The sequence below is a fragment of the Typopeltis vanoorti genome, chromosome 13 (genome assembly GCF_054136105.1).
Source record: "Typopeltis vanoorti isolate ZY-2024b chromosome 13, IOZ_Tvanoo_1.0, whole genome shotgun sequence".
Classification (NCBI taxonomy): domain Eukaryota; kingdom Metazoa; phylum Arthropoda; class Arachnida; order Uropygi; family Thelyphonidae; genus Typopeltis; species Typopeltis vanoorti.
Genome location: NC_143561.1, coordinates 87,790,102 through 87,805,017, shown reverse-complemented (window position 1 = coordinate 87,805,017; position 14,916 = coordinate 87,790,102). Strand labels below are relative to the sequence as shown.

The window sequence follows — 14,916 nt, the reverse complement described above, 5'->3', positions numbered from 1 at the left end:
ATACAGCAAAGCTGGTATGGTAGGAAGTCAGCTGAATAAATTTATATGGAATAAGAGAAAAATTAGTCAAAATACTAAACCAGCAGAAAATAAGACAGTGTTAAAACCCAATTTTAACTTATGAATCTGAGAGTGGGGTTAGAAATAAAATACTTGATCAAAACCAGCGGTAAGAGATATGAGAGTTCTGAGAAAGATTAGGGGATTGAACAGATGGTATCAATGACAGAATCATATTAAAAATGAAAATATTAGGAAGAAACTTGATATTGTTTGTCTTCAGGAATGTGCAAATCTTAAGTGATATTGTCACTTAAACAAAATAGTGAGAGGAATATTAACAAAAACAGGTATTTAATGCCAGGATAACAGGAAAAAGATCCAGAGGAAGACCAATATCTAGGTGGATTGATGCAGTTTTATAAGCTCTATCAGAGACTAAACAGGAGATGAGAAAAGTATGGATTTTGCAGAAAGTGTGATATTTTATTAGACTACAAGTTAACAAATGCAAAACAGACTGAAGAAATGAAAGATAGCATAAATGAAAGAAACAGAAATGTAATGAAAGCTAGTGAGACGAGTAAAAGAATACTAGAATGAAGAAATGAAAGCAAGTGAGAAGGGAGCAAATGGAAGTATCGATGAGGAAAGAAGGAAAGTGAAGCAAAATGAGAGGTATTATCAAGACTATGGGACTAACAGAATGTGAAATTGTCAGAATGCAAAATTTGATGAAACAGTTATTCAATATGAAAGTGTGCAAAAGAATAGAATGAAAGGAAACAAAAAAGAGTAAAAGAGTTGACGATTGATTCGGGAATGAAAGTGTATGGAGATTCCATTGTTAGAGGATTGGTTAATGAGAGAGTCCATAAGGTCTGCTATCCAGGAGGGAGAATGAGCAAGATAATTCATGCTTTGGACATGGGGAGGAAACAAGCAAGAGAATTAGTGGTGGTTGTGGGAACAAATGATTTACGTGAACATAAGGAGAATGTATGGGTAAATATCAGGAGGCTATTGAAAAAGGGAAAGATAACAGTATAGTGGGAAAGGTTGTCAGTGTGTTGCTGAGGTATTACAATGACAAGTTGAGAGAGAGAGCCAGAATCATGAATGGTATGCTAGCAGAGCTGTGTAAGGAGAAGGAAGTACAGTATGTAGATGTATGGTATGTATTTGAGGGTAGAATGGAATTATACAGATGTGAAAGATTGTATCTGAATGACTTTGGAGTGAGTGCACTGGAGAAACTGTTGCAAGATGGCGGTATAGTATGTGATGCAACCAAGAGATCAGAAGTAAGAGATGAAGTGAACGATCAGGAGAGTGGTATTGAAAAGAGAGAAGTGCTTGGCAATGGAAACTAGTGATGCGAGAGATAAAGAGAGAATGGAAATGCAAGAGGAATAGGGAAACGGGGAGGGAAGACCGGGTGGGCAGAGATACATGGCATAGGGAGAGTGGATGTTGAAAGTAGTAGTGAATATATGTATGGGGATGATCAGTACAGAAATAGAATAGATCAGGATGTGGATGGGGAAGTTGAGACTGAGCGGATGTATGTCATAAGTGGTGATAAAGGTGATTGAGCAAGGGCAGGTGTGTTGGTAAATCACAACAAACAAATAGCTTGGGTAAGACAAATTATAGACCTAAAAGGAAACTGATGTGATTATTTACAAATGCCAGAATTATCAGAAATAAGGGAGATGTAATGGTTTCAATGATGAGTTTATTCACCCCAAAATCATTGAAAGAAGTGAAACATGGTTGAATGAAGATGATATCCTAACAGGAATAGAAATGGAAGCGTACAGTGTTTTTTGCAAGGATAGAAAGGACAAGAAGGGGGGGGGGGGGGAGCTGATATTAGCAAGGGAATTAGATCCACATAAAGTAGACACGAAAAAGGAAAATAGTGGCAATGTTTATGAGGCAGTCTGGTGTGAAGTGAAGGTTGACAGGATGGATGTTGGATGATGAATATTTAGTCACATGTTTGTTGCTATAGGCCAGGGAATGTGGAGGGTGGTGATGAAGAAAAAAAGAATGATTATTATGGGCAATGTTAATTTCAGCAGTATAGATTGGAATGAAGATATATGCCATTTGGGAATAAGGAAAATGAATTTCTTGAGTATATGAGAAAGAACTATCTCATGCAGCATGTAAACGAGGGAACGTAGATCATTTCATCAGAGGATGTAATTGGGGGGGGGGGATTTGCACTTTCCTCCAGTTGGTCAGGAAGCGATCAGGAAGGAATTTTGATCAGAAAGCAATCAAAATGATCACCTGGGTTGTGGCTAGTCATATGCAAACTTCTGTAAGGAAAGGACATATGTGGAAGTAGGAAGTAGTACAAGGCTGGTGATTATGACAAGCTTAGGAGACAGCTTGGAGTTAAGGTATGGAATGAGGAGTTGATTGATTGATCTCGTTGATCCCTTTAGGACAGGTAGAGTCCCCTAATGAGGGGTTCACGACGAAATTTATGCAGCCGGTTTGTCACTACTTGCTACATCCCCCCTAAGGGTAGTATTCATGACTGTGTATCCGTGTGTGTGTTCACGGGGCCGGTTTGCCTGCTTTCAGGATGAAAAACCCCCAGATAAACTGGCATTAAAAATTCTGCTGTCCACGCCCAAGACCAGCTAACTTGGCTATGGCTGAGGAAGATCCTTAAGCCCCTCACGTCATCAACTGGAATCGAACCTAGGACACTCCTTCCCCAAGCATATGGTTGCAAAGCGCAAAGCCACTAGGCTAACCGTGCAGACTATGAGGAGTTGGGCAGTAAGGAAATAAATGCTGCATGGGAACTGACAAAGAAATGCATAACAGCATCAATGTGTGAATGTATTCCAAAGGTTGAATAAGGTATTTGTAAAGTGGCTTAAGCATAAAATCTGGAATTAGGTGCTCTGGAAGCAGTACAAGACAAATAATGGATCAGTTACATGAATAGTATAAAGAACAAGCCAGGAGAGTGACTCAGTTAGTAAGGAAAACGAAAGTGCAGTATGAGCAGAAATAGCAAATCAGTGAAGGAAAAGAGTAGAGTTTTTTTTAGATATGTGGCAAGTAGAAGGAAGAATGATTATGGGTAAGAAGACGTTAATGGATGAAAATGGTGGAATGGTAACTGCTGCAGAAGACATTGTTGAGGTATTCAGTGATCAATTTATAAGGATGTTTCATCCTCATCAGGGTGAAATCATGAGAGACTTAAGTGTAGAGGACATAGTAGAGATGGCATAATCTTGAGTGAGCGGGAAGCATTTAACGAAATAAATAAGATTGATATAATCAGGCAATAGGATTTGATGACATATCTCCACGCATCTTAACGGAATGCTCCAAGGAATTGGCAGTAGCATTGGCATGCCTGTTTAATAAGAGTCTTAAACAGCACAGGTTTCAAGGGAGTGGAAAGAAGATAAAATTGTTCCACGGCATAAAGATGGTAATAAGGCTGTGGCAACAAATTATAGTCCAATCTGAATATCTGGAGGTAACTCCAGATATTCAGATTGTACTAGGTGAAGGTACTAGAGAGAGAGAGAGAGATTTGGAAGAAGTAGGATACAGAAATGGGTTCATAATGGCAGTATTCTCTGTGGTTATCAGCATGGGTTTGTTAAAGGGGAGATCATGTTTTACTAACTTACCTATGTACTATTACTATTACCACCCCAAGACCTCATGGAGTCAAAGACTCATCTGTGTGGTCCTTTTATCACACACACATCTCATCATACTGTTGGATCCTACTTCTTGTCAATCTATACCTTGGATCCGACATGTTATTTACTATGATGTTCTTAAACAAAATAGAAGGTTGCTAGTTGATTTCTAATTCAAATATAAAGAAAATTTATATTTAAAGACTGCGCCACTTTATATCTGAATTAGTTCAAGAATTGAAGATAAACCAACTCACAACTATCTCTCCTTTTAGATGTTAATATTACATATACTGGCCGAGAATATTTATCTTACTTAATTTACCCGTTTTGGTTCGAATATTTTATGAATGGTGCAGTAAAAGAGATTCAGGCAAAATACAACTTTTGATTAACAAAAACAAACATTTAATTTTAGAATCACAAATTTTACACTTTAATTCAAATCAGTAATTAAGATATCATAAACACTTCAGCCTTTCTGATAATACTGTCATACAAACTCAAACAATGGTAAATTTGTTATCTGTAATACAGTCTTCTCACAGTTCCTTTTAGCTATTTAATAAAGTTCCTTAATGATCATTCACATCAATATCTCATAGTTCTTTAAGTTTTAAATACAATAAAAATTGCAGTAATACCTCTTCACAAGCAAACACTTATAAATTTACACTTTAGCTAATTTCCGCAATAGTTACTGTTAGCATAAGGAAATTCTAGGATGAAACTCTCACACTTCTCTGTATAGGAATATTAACGGTTGGAATAATCTTACCGATAATCTTTTTTCTTCACCTACTTATACGTAAACACTTTTTATAACTGGAAACACTTAAACAATATACGGCACTCATTAAAATAATTCTTCTAAGCAATAACTGAATTAATCGTCGGTCACTATGCACATAAACAAACATTCTTGCATGAAATACTAATGATCACTCATGAAATAAGGCAAAACACAATAATTCCTTAACTTGAGGTTTTATATGCACAACTGTTCATTCTTCCTGCATTCATTTAATTCTTTAGACACTACAATTCTAAACACAGCTAACGGTAAATTTCAATTTTTCAGCTTCTACTATTCTCTAGTTACTCGATGCTTTATTTCAAGATTCTGTGTGTCCTTGAAAGGTTGGCCCTGAAATTGAATCTCAACTCAAATATTGCTAGTCTATTTAGTAGTCACTCAGCTGTCTTCCGTAGCTATAATTGTTATTCTACAATTTATTAGCTAACCGCCTCTCGACTAGTAAACTTTATTAGCTGCTTGAGTGACTTGCCAACTCGCTATTATCGCACTGTGATTCCCGAATGCTCCGATTCCAACCTAATGCCAATCCTCTCCTTTCTCTCTCTCTTAAAAATCTATAATTTCAGCATTCACCCTTTTTTATATCCCTTCTTCCCGCCTAAATTGTTCTCGTGATCTCAAACTCTTTTCAATAAACCTTCTCTTCACGTGGTATTCCAACTCGCGCTCGCTTACTTACATGCGTCTCCATGACAACCAAACAAAATATAATAAAATTGAGCTATTGCATAACGTTAAACTTCTACCAACAGGAATAAATAGAGAATATTTACATTTCAATTAATGCGCAGTTAAATTATCAAATACAAGTTCTTATAATATTAATATAATAATAAATAAAATAGCTTAATAATATTTAATACAGTATTTTCATTATTAATACATATATCTTTGATTAAATAATTAAATATTAAATAGGGTTAAAGGTAGTTATATGAATATTAAATTATAAAATAAGTTATTTACATTAGATAATGTTTACAAGTCTAGCCTTTGTGATGGAAAATCATGTTGGATTCTGAAGCAAATAATAATTACTTAAATCTCTATATAACCAGAATCCAACAATACCATGTCTTAAACACACTCAAACTCCTTGCAGACACCACAGGCAAGGCATTCCAATCATTCACAACTCTGCACAACAAAAACCTGCCTACTCACACCCTCTTTATACAGTTTCCAGGGATGACCTCTGGTTCTCCCCTGATCTCACACTATTCTCTGTAGAACTTCTCCACCATTGATCCTATAACAACCGCTTACCAACTTGTAGGTCTCTGTCATATCTCCCTTCTTCCTCCTGTCCACCAGACTCTGCAAATTACATCTTCTCAATCTTTCCTCATACTCGACATTCCAATGGTCAGAAACTACTTAGTCAGTCACCTCTGGACCCTTTCCAACATCTCTTCATCCGTCTGAAAAAAAGGTGACCAAATCTGGGCACAATAGTCCATGTGTGGCCTAATCAAAGACTTATACAACGGAACAAGAATCTCCCTACTTCTACACGTCAGTGTCCTCCTCATCATTTCCAGAAGCCTTTGTGTTGTCTTCACAATTTTGGCGATGTGTCCCCTAAATTTCAGATCCTTATCCACTATCACCCCCAGATCTCTTATTTCCTCTACCTCCAACAATATATTCTCACCAAGCATAAATTCTGCATCCCATCTTTGTTTTCCAAATTTTAAAATCTTACATTTTGCAACATTAAACTCACATCCCCATTTCCATGCCCAATCACTCAATTTATTCAAGTATTCTTGCAAGGCCACAACATCTTCACTACTCTTCATGGTTCGTCCCAACTTTGCATCATCTGCAAACAACTGAATATCTCCATCCAAATCTTCACCAATATTATTAATATACAAGTTAAACAGTAATGGCCCTAAAACAGACCCCTGAGGCACTCCACTAGTGACTTTCCTTTTCCTGGATATCACTCCCCCATACACAACTTGTTAATACCTATCAGATAGCCAGTCTCCAATCCAAAGCACTAGTCTAATATCCAACCCCATCTGCTCTAGTTTGACTGTCAACTTATGATGAGGTACTCTATCAAAAGCCTTTGCGAAATCCAAGTATATTACTGTGTATCCTTTTCCTCTGTCCAAGGAAGCAGTCGCTTTATTGTAATAAGTAAGTAGATTACTAAAACATGACCTCCCTTTAGCAAATCCATGCTGTCCATCAAAGATAATACCATTGTTGTCAACCCAATTCTGGATCCTCGTTCTCACAGGCTTCTCCAACAACTTAACCACATACTATAATTACTAATGTCTTGGAGAAGGGAGATGCATATACGGTGGCATACTTAGATTTTGCAAAAGCTTTTGGAAAGACTGCTACACAACATGCTGTTAAATAAACTTAAATGGGTGAGATCAGATAACAGACTTCTGAGTTGGATCAGTGACTGGCTGTCAGATAGGTAAAGTTGTATAATGGAGTACAGTATCCAGAAAGAGGAAGGTCACTAGTGGTGTGCCACAGGGCTCAGTTTTGGGACCATTGTTATTCAATTTGTACATTAATGATATTGGAATGAGTTTAACTGGTGATATGCAGCTGTTTGCAGATGATGCAAAATTGGTCAGAGCAATACAGAGTGAAGCAGATGTTATGGCCTTACAGCAAGACTTGAATAGATTACATGAATGGACAGATAAATGGAACTATAAGTTCAATGTTGCTAAGTGTAAGGTTTTGAAATTTGGTAAGCAATGATGGGATACAAAGTATACACTTGGTGGGCAAACTTTGAAGGAGGCAGAGGAGTTGAGAGATATGGGCTTTGTATAAGGCTTTGATCAGGCCTTATGTGGGTTATTGTGCACAAATTTGGTCATTGGGTTTTCATGGCTACAAATATATGTTAGAAAGGGTCCAGAGAAGATTCACAAAAGTGGTCTGTGGTCTTTGAAATGTGGAGTACGAGAACAGATGAGAGAATGTAAACTGCAAAGCCTCGTGAATAGGAGGAGAAGAGAAGATATGATTGAGAAGCTAGACAGGGGTTGCTATCAGGATGACATGGAAGAGATTTTTCATAGAATGGAAGAAGGGATAGAACAAGAGGCCATTCTTTGAAACTGTATAAGGAGGGTGTGATCAGAGGAGTGAGGAGCATGTTCTTTACATGGGGAGTGATTGGTGAGTGGAATGCATTGCCTGAGTGTGTTGTGAATATAGAAACATTGAATCAACTTAAGGCACGTTTGGATGGACTTTGTGTGCGACAGTCTGTGTCTCTCACGATGAGTCTCTGAATGCATAGATGTCAGATGTTAATAATAATAATAATACTGGAATTCTGACAGAGTACGTTGGTGGAAAAACTGTCAATAGGAAATTAGTAATAATGTAAATTTTCATGTAGTACTATCACAATATCTATCCTGTACACCATATTAGGAATTTCATGATGATGGTAATTATTATAATTAAGGAAATGGCAACCCATGAATGGAAATGCTTACATAGTAGTCAAAAAAAGTCTTCTGTGGTAATTATAAGTTATAAAAAAAACATCAGTACATAGTAATATGCATTTTATATTTACCGTTTTTCTTCTTCTAAGGTTCTTTCTCTTTCATACAGTTTAAATTTCTTGGCATGAATATTTTTCACTTTCTGTTCGATATCTGGAATAGTCAATTATACAGTGAAGTGAAGAATGAACCAAATCATAGTATATGGAATAAATAAATAAAACAAAACAACACAGAAAAGCAAGCTAAAAAGAATAATAAAATATCTGTTTTAAATTAGAAGTTCATCAATAACCTACTTAGGAAGAAAATGTTTTATATATAAACATGAAATTAAGCTACTCTATTTTTTTGTATACCTGAACCCTCTAAAATCACATTTAGTAGTGCTTGCTTATCGTTTAAGACAAGGTCCAGACTTATACAAGTCCAAAATGTAAACATTCTGGTACCTTCTATATCAGCAATGAAAAAGTACTTTCTACCCTCATTACTTGTCCTTTTGATCTAAATAAACTTTGGTTTCAAAGATATATTGTTCTCTCTGCTGTAAAAAGCATTGAATGAGGATATTTCCCAGATCAAAGATTCATGATGTGACTGACATTGTTAGGATACATTATTATTATTATTAAACAAGACCTCATGGAGTCAAAGACTCATCTGGGGGGGTCCTTTTATCACACACATCTCATCATACCGTGTCTTAAACACACTCAAACTTCTTGCACACACCACACTCTCAGGCAAGGAATTCCAATCATTCACAACTCTGCACGAAAAAAACCTGCCTCTCACTCCCCTACTCACACCCTCTTTATACAGTTTCCAGGGATGACCTCTGGTTCTCCCTGATCTCCCACTATTCTCTGTAGAACTTCTCCACCATTGATCTTATAACAACCCCTTACCAACTTGTAGGTCTCTATCATATCTCCCCTCTTCCTTCTCTCCACCAGACTCTGCAAATTACATCTTCTCAATCTTTCTTCATACTCAACATTCCAGAGGTCAGAAACTACCTTAGTCAGTCGCCTTTGAACCCTTTCCAACATCTCTTCATCCTTCTGAAAACCCGGTGACCAAATCTGGGCACAATAGTCCATGTGTGGCCTAATCAAAGCCTTATACAATGGAACAAGAATCTCCCTACTTCTACACGTCAGTGTCCTCCGCATCATTCCCAGAAGTCATAGAAGTCACATAGAAAGAGAGAGAGGATAATCTTATAATACAAACAGAAATGCCTTTTATATATGGAATAGAAGTTCATTTGTTATTTGATGATGGAGCCATTCATATGGGAATAATAATAATAATTATTATTATCAACATTTGACCTCCATGGAGTCAGAGACTCATCATGGGAGGTACTCACTATTGCATACAATGCTCATCCAACCACGTCTTAAACTGATTCAACGTGTCCACATCCGCAACACACTCAGGCAATGCATTCCACTCATCAGCCACCCTCCAAGCAAAGAACCTGCTTCTCACTCCTTTGCTCACACCCTCCTTATACAGTTTCCAGCAATGGCCTTTTGTTCTACACCCCTCTCCCATTCTATGAAAAATCTCTTCCATGTCTACCTGCCCTACTTCCTTGTACTCCACTTTCCAAAGACCACTTTGGAAAACAATGGTCGACCATTGTTTTCCAAATTTTTTGTTTTGCAAATGTTTTGCAGTACACCACTGGTGACCTTTCTTTTTTGAGATACTGAAGTCTATTATTATTATTACACCAAGACCTCATGGAGACAAAGACTCATCTGGGAGGTCCTTGTATCATGCACACAGCTCATCATTCCATGTCTTAAACATCTTGCAGACACCACCCTCTCAAGCAAGGCATTCCAATCATTTACAACTCTGCACGAAAAAAAACTGCCTCTCACTCCCCTACTCACACCCTCTTTATACAGTTTCCAGAAATGACCTCTGGTTCTTCCCCGATCTCCCACTATTTTCTGTAGAACTTCTCCAGCATTGATCCTATAACAACCCCTTATCAACTTGTAGGTCTCTATCATATCTCCCCCTCTGCCTCCTGTCCACCAGACTCTGCAAATTACATCTTCTCAATCTTTCCTCATACTCGACATTCCAGAGGTCATAAACTACCTTAGTCAGTCGCCTTTGGACTCTTTCCAACATCTCTTCATCCTTCTGAAAACCAGGTGACCAAATCTGGGCACAATAGTCCATGTGTGGCCTAATCAAACAAGAATCTCCCTTCTTCTACATGTCAGTGTCAACAGTTATCCAACACAGAAGTCTGTTACCCAATCCCATCTGTTTCAATTTATTTAAGAGTTTGTCATGTGGCAGTCTATCAAAAGTCTTTGTAAAATCCAAATACACCACTGTATATGCATCTCCTCTGTCCAAGGTATTTGTCACCTTGTTGTAGTAGATAAGTAAGTTAGTGAAACATGATCTCCCCTTAACAAACCCATGCTAATGACCACAGAGGATACTGTTGTTAACAACCCATTTCTGTATCCTACTTCTCACCAATCTCTCCAGGACCTTCACCACAACTCCAGATATATAGACCGGCCTATAATTTGTAGCTTATCACTGCCATTATACAGTGGAACAATTTTACCCTCTTTCCACTCCCTTGGAACCTGTTGTTGCAAAACCCTTATTAATCAGGCATGCCAAAGCTACTGCCAGTTCCCTGGAACATTCCCTTAAGATGCGTGGTGATATGTCATCAAATCCTATCGCCTTATTAACATCAAGGTTATTTATTTTCTCAAATACCTCCTGCTCACTCACAATTAAGCTATCCTCTCCTATGTCCTCTACACTTAAATTCCTCATGATTCCACCGTGATCAGGATGAAACACACTTATAAATTGATCATTGAATATCTCAACAATGTCTTCTGCAGCAGTTATCATTCTACCACCTTCACCCCTTAACTTCATCTTTCCATGATCATTCTTCCTTCAACTTGCCACATATCTAAAAAACTCTCTAGATTATCTAAGATATTTTGTAATCTGGATAAAAAGTAAACATTAAGCATAAAGTTGTCTTTAAAACCTTGTAATTCTACACTGATGTTTATAAGAATGCAGTTGCAGTTAGAATAGGTGATGATTTGGGGAAATGGTTTAGAACAAGTAGAGGTACTACACGGGGGGGGGGGGGGGGGAATCCACTGTCACCAAATATTTTCATCGCACATTTAGAAAGTGCAATGGATAAAATGAAGGAAGATGCAAAAGGAATATCAGTAGTGGAATGAGAATTAACAATCTAAGATTTGCAGATGACATTGTTATTATTGAAGAAGACAAAAGAGAACTATAAAAAACACTGAAACTATTAAATGAGGAAGGAAAAAGATTTGGGCTTGTTATGAACTTGGAAAAAATAAACAATGGTATTTGATGAGAAGAACATGAAACATAAAATACAAGTGGAGATCATGTTTCATTAACTTACTTATGTACTATAACAAGGTGACATATACCTTGGATAGAGGGAGATGCATAAATAGTGATGTACTTAGATTTTACAAAGGCTTTTGGTAGACTGCCACACAACAAGCTCTTATATAAATTGAAACAGATAGAATTGGATAACAGACTTCTGAGTTGGATGTTGGATAGGTATCAGAAAGTTGCATATGGGGGTGTATAGTCACCCCCATATACAACTTTCTGATACCTATCCAAAGTATATGTCACCTTGTTATAGTACATAAGTAAGTTAATGAAACATGATCTTCCCTTAACAAACTTATGTTGATAATCACAGAGAATACTGCTGTTATCAACCCAATTCTGTTATCACCAATTTCTCTAGTACCTTCACACAACTCCAGATATACAGACCGGCTTATAATTTGAAGCTAATGTGCTGCAAAGGTCAATTTTGGGGCCATTGTTGTTCATTTTGTATGTTAATGATATTGGGACAGGTTTAACTAAGGGTATGCAGCTGTTTGCAAATGATGCAAACCTGGGGAGAGCAATGCAAAGTCAAGCAAATGTTGATGGCCTTACAAGAGGACTTGAATAGATTGCATGAATGGACAGTAAGCCAAACTGTCAGTTGAATGTTGCAAAGTGGAAAGTTTTAAGATTTGGGAAGCAGTGATGGGATGTGAAGTATACACTAGGTTGGGAAACTTTAATGGAAGTAGAGGAGATGAGAGATCTAGGAGTAATGGCGGACAAGGACCTGAAATTCAAGCGCCACATTGCACAAGTTGTGAAGATGTCACATTGGATAATGGCAATGATGCATAGGACCTGACATGCAGAAATAGAGAGGTTATGATACCATTGTATAACGTCTTGATCAAGTCTCATATGGATTATTGTGCACAGATTTGGTCGCCTGGTTTTCATAGTGGATATGTTGGAAAGGATACCTTCAGGAATAAGGAGTAACCAACCTATTCCCTAGGGTTTCAGTTCCAGTAAAAAGTGTAGGTCTATGTATGAGCATAAATCAGGACGTGCACACACACACACACACACACACACACACACACACACACACACACACACACACACACACACACACGTGCATGCACATGCATATACATATATTACAAATAAACATTAGATAATTAGCAAGAGATCAAAGTCACCATGTCCCAATATTTTAGAAAATTTTGCCTTATACACTGGCATAACCACTTCCTTATCCTTGCATGTTAGAGTACTTCTTATCATAGCAGCACTACGATGTGCAACCTTTGCAACATTAGCAATGTGCCCTCCAAACTTCAGTCTACTGTCTACCATTACTCTCAAATCCCTAATCTCATCCACTTCCTGCAGTACCTCACCATCGATATAGTACACAGCATTATATTTCTGTTCTCCAAAATGCAACACCTTGCACTTATTGATATTAAAACTACAACCCCACTCCTTTCTGCAAGTAAAAAGTCTATTCAAATCTTCCTGAATAAAATTAACATCGCAGTGCTAATTATAATTCTTCCCAACTTTGCATCATCAGCAAACAACTGAAGATCCCTAGTCAGTCCACATGATATATTGTTTACAAAAAGTTAAACAGCAGGAGTCCAAGAACAGAACTCTGGGGAAAGCCACTGGTTACCCTCTTTTTTTGAGAACACTGCTCCATTATCCAGAACTTGCTGTTATCTTTGAGAGAGCCAGTCTAAGATCCATCTAACCAATATACTACAATGGAAGACAATACTAACAAATGACCGTGAAATCTTAGATGCATACTTCTGCAAATGGAGATTATGCCCAAACCCTAGTAAAACAGAAATTTCATGCTTCCGCTTGAACAATAATCAGGCTAATAAAGAAGCTGATGGTCTGCTTCAATCACAAACTGCCATGCTACAATAGTTTCCTGAAAATCTGGGTATCACTTTGAACAGAACTCTACCCTTTAAACCACATCTCATTAATATAGCATCCAAGTTAAAAACACGAAACAACATACTGCAAAAACTCTGCAGAACTATTTGGGGTGCCTCAGAAACAACGATTTTCTGCACTGCTTCTGGTCTCATTTACTCTGCAGCTGATTATTGCTCACCTGTATACCTGAACATGGTCGATGCCCCAACCTACTGGCTCCCAGTGCTTAGTCACATTCCACCTCCACACCTCCACAGATCCAACATTCTTCTATTGAATACAGCAAAATCACTGAAATCCAAGATCTCCCCATCTAAGAAGACATCCCCACTACTAGAAATAAATAGGTTAAAGTCAAGGCACCTTCCAATCCTTCTTCTTCTTCAGTGGCTCGACAGCCCTGTGCAGGCCCTGGCCTTCTGAAGGAGCTTTTTCCATTCTGTCCTTTTGTTTGGCAATCGTCCTCCAATTTTTGGTTTTCAAAACTGTGAAGTTTCTATTGACATTGCCAATCCATCGTAATCTGGGCCTTCCTCAAGATCAAATTCCCGTTGGTTTATGTGAGAATATTTTTTTGGAATTTAATCGCACATTCTCGCTATGTGGCCCGCCCATTTCATTTGTTGAATTTTGATAAACTTCACAATGTCTATTTCTTTATAGGCATGATATAGGTCAGGGTTTGACCTTCTTCGGCATATTCTCTCAATTTGAATACCACCAAAAATACTTCTTAGGATTTTTTAAAAAAAATTCTGAGGACCTCTTCATACCTTACAGATATTGTCCATGTTTCAGATGCATATGTAAGTATAGGTCTTATCAGAGTCTTATAAAGCAGTGTTCCTCAACCTGTGGTCTGCGACGATGGAACAGGAATGTTCAAAGGCGGAAGCAATAAAACTACACTGTTGTTCACTTCACCCCTCTTTTATTATTCATCATTCTGACACTACAATAATTTGTAGCGACAGAATTACAAATAATAAGAGGGATGAAGTGAACAACAATATAGTTTTATTTAGTTTTATTGCTCCCGCTTTCCCTTGCTATTTTTTCAGATTTGAAGTGAACATGTGTTATCCACATTTCAACCAATTGCTTGCTGTTTATTGATTTTTATTACTGAAGGTTTCCTCCTTCAACCAAGGCTCAGTATACCTTCAGAAGTGCTAAATGATACTTGGACAAAGTGTGTCGTGAGTTAATCCCAGTATTTATATATTTTTCAGAAACGTTTTTAATAATAAGAAAATAATAAATAATAATAAATTTAAATAATAAGAAAAGTGACTCAGAACCAGGACTTTGAAAAGAAGAGCAAATGAAACAGGCGATGCTAACCCTAATTGTGATACACATGTTGTATCACAATTAGATACTATTAAAATAGAAGAAACAAGCAGTTCAAAGAAAAAAATACAGTAGGAAATATAACAGTTCATATTTGGAATTCAGGTTTACTTGGTGTGGAGATGAAAGTGAACAGAAACCTCAATGTGTTTTTGTGTTATGAAGT

General features: G+C 37.3%; 1 protein-coding gene across 1 annotated transcript in view; it reads right to left on the bottom strand.

Annotated features, from left to right (window-relative positions):
* LOC150100341 (uncharacterized) overlaps positions 1–14,916 on the bottom strand; it is a 330,657-nt gene that overhangs the window by 121,002 nt on the left and 194,739 nt on the right. The window contains exon 5 of the mRNA XM_090402716.1: positions 8,090–8,171. Within this exon, the coding sequence (XP_090258842.1) occupies positions 8,090–8,171 (82 nt within the window). The remainder of the gene's footprint in view (positions 1–8,089; positions 8,172–14,916) is intronic.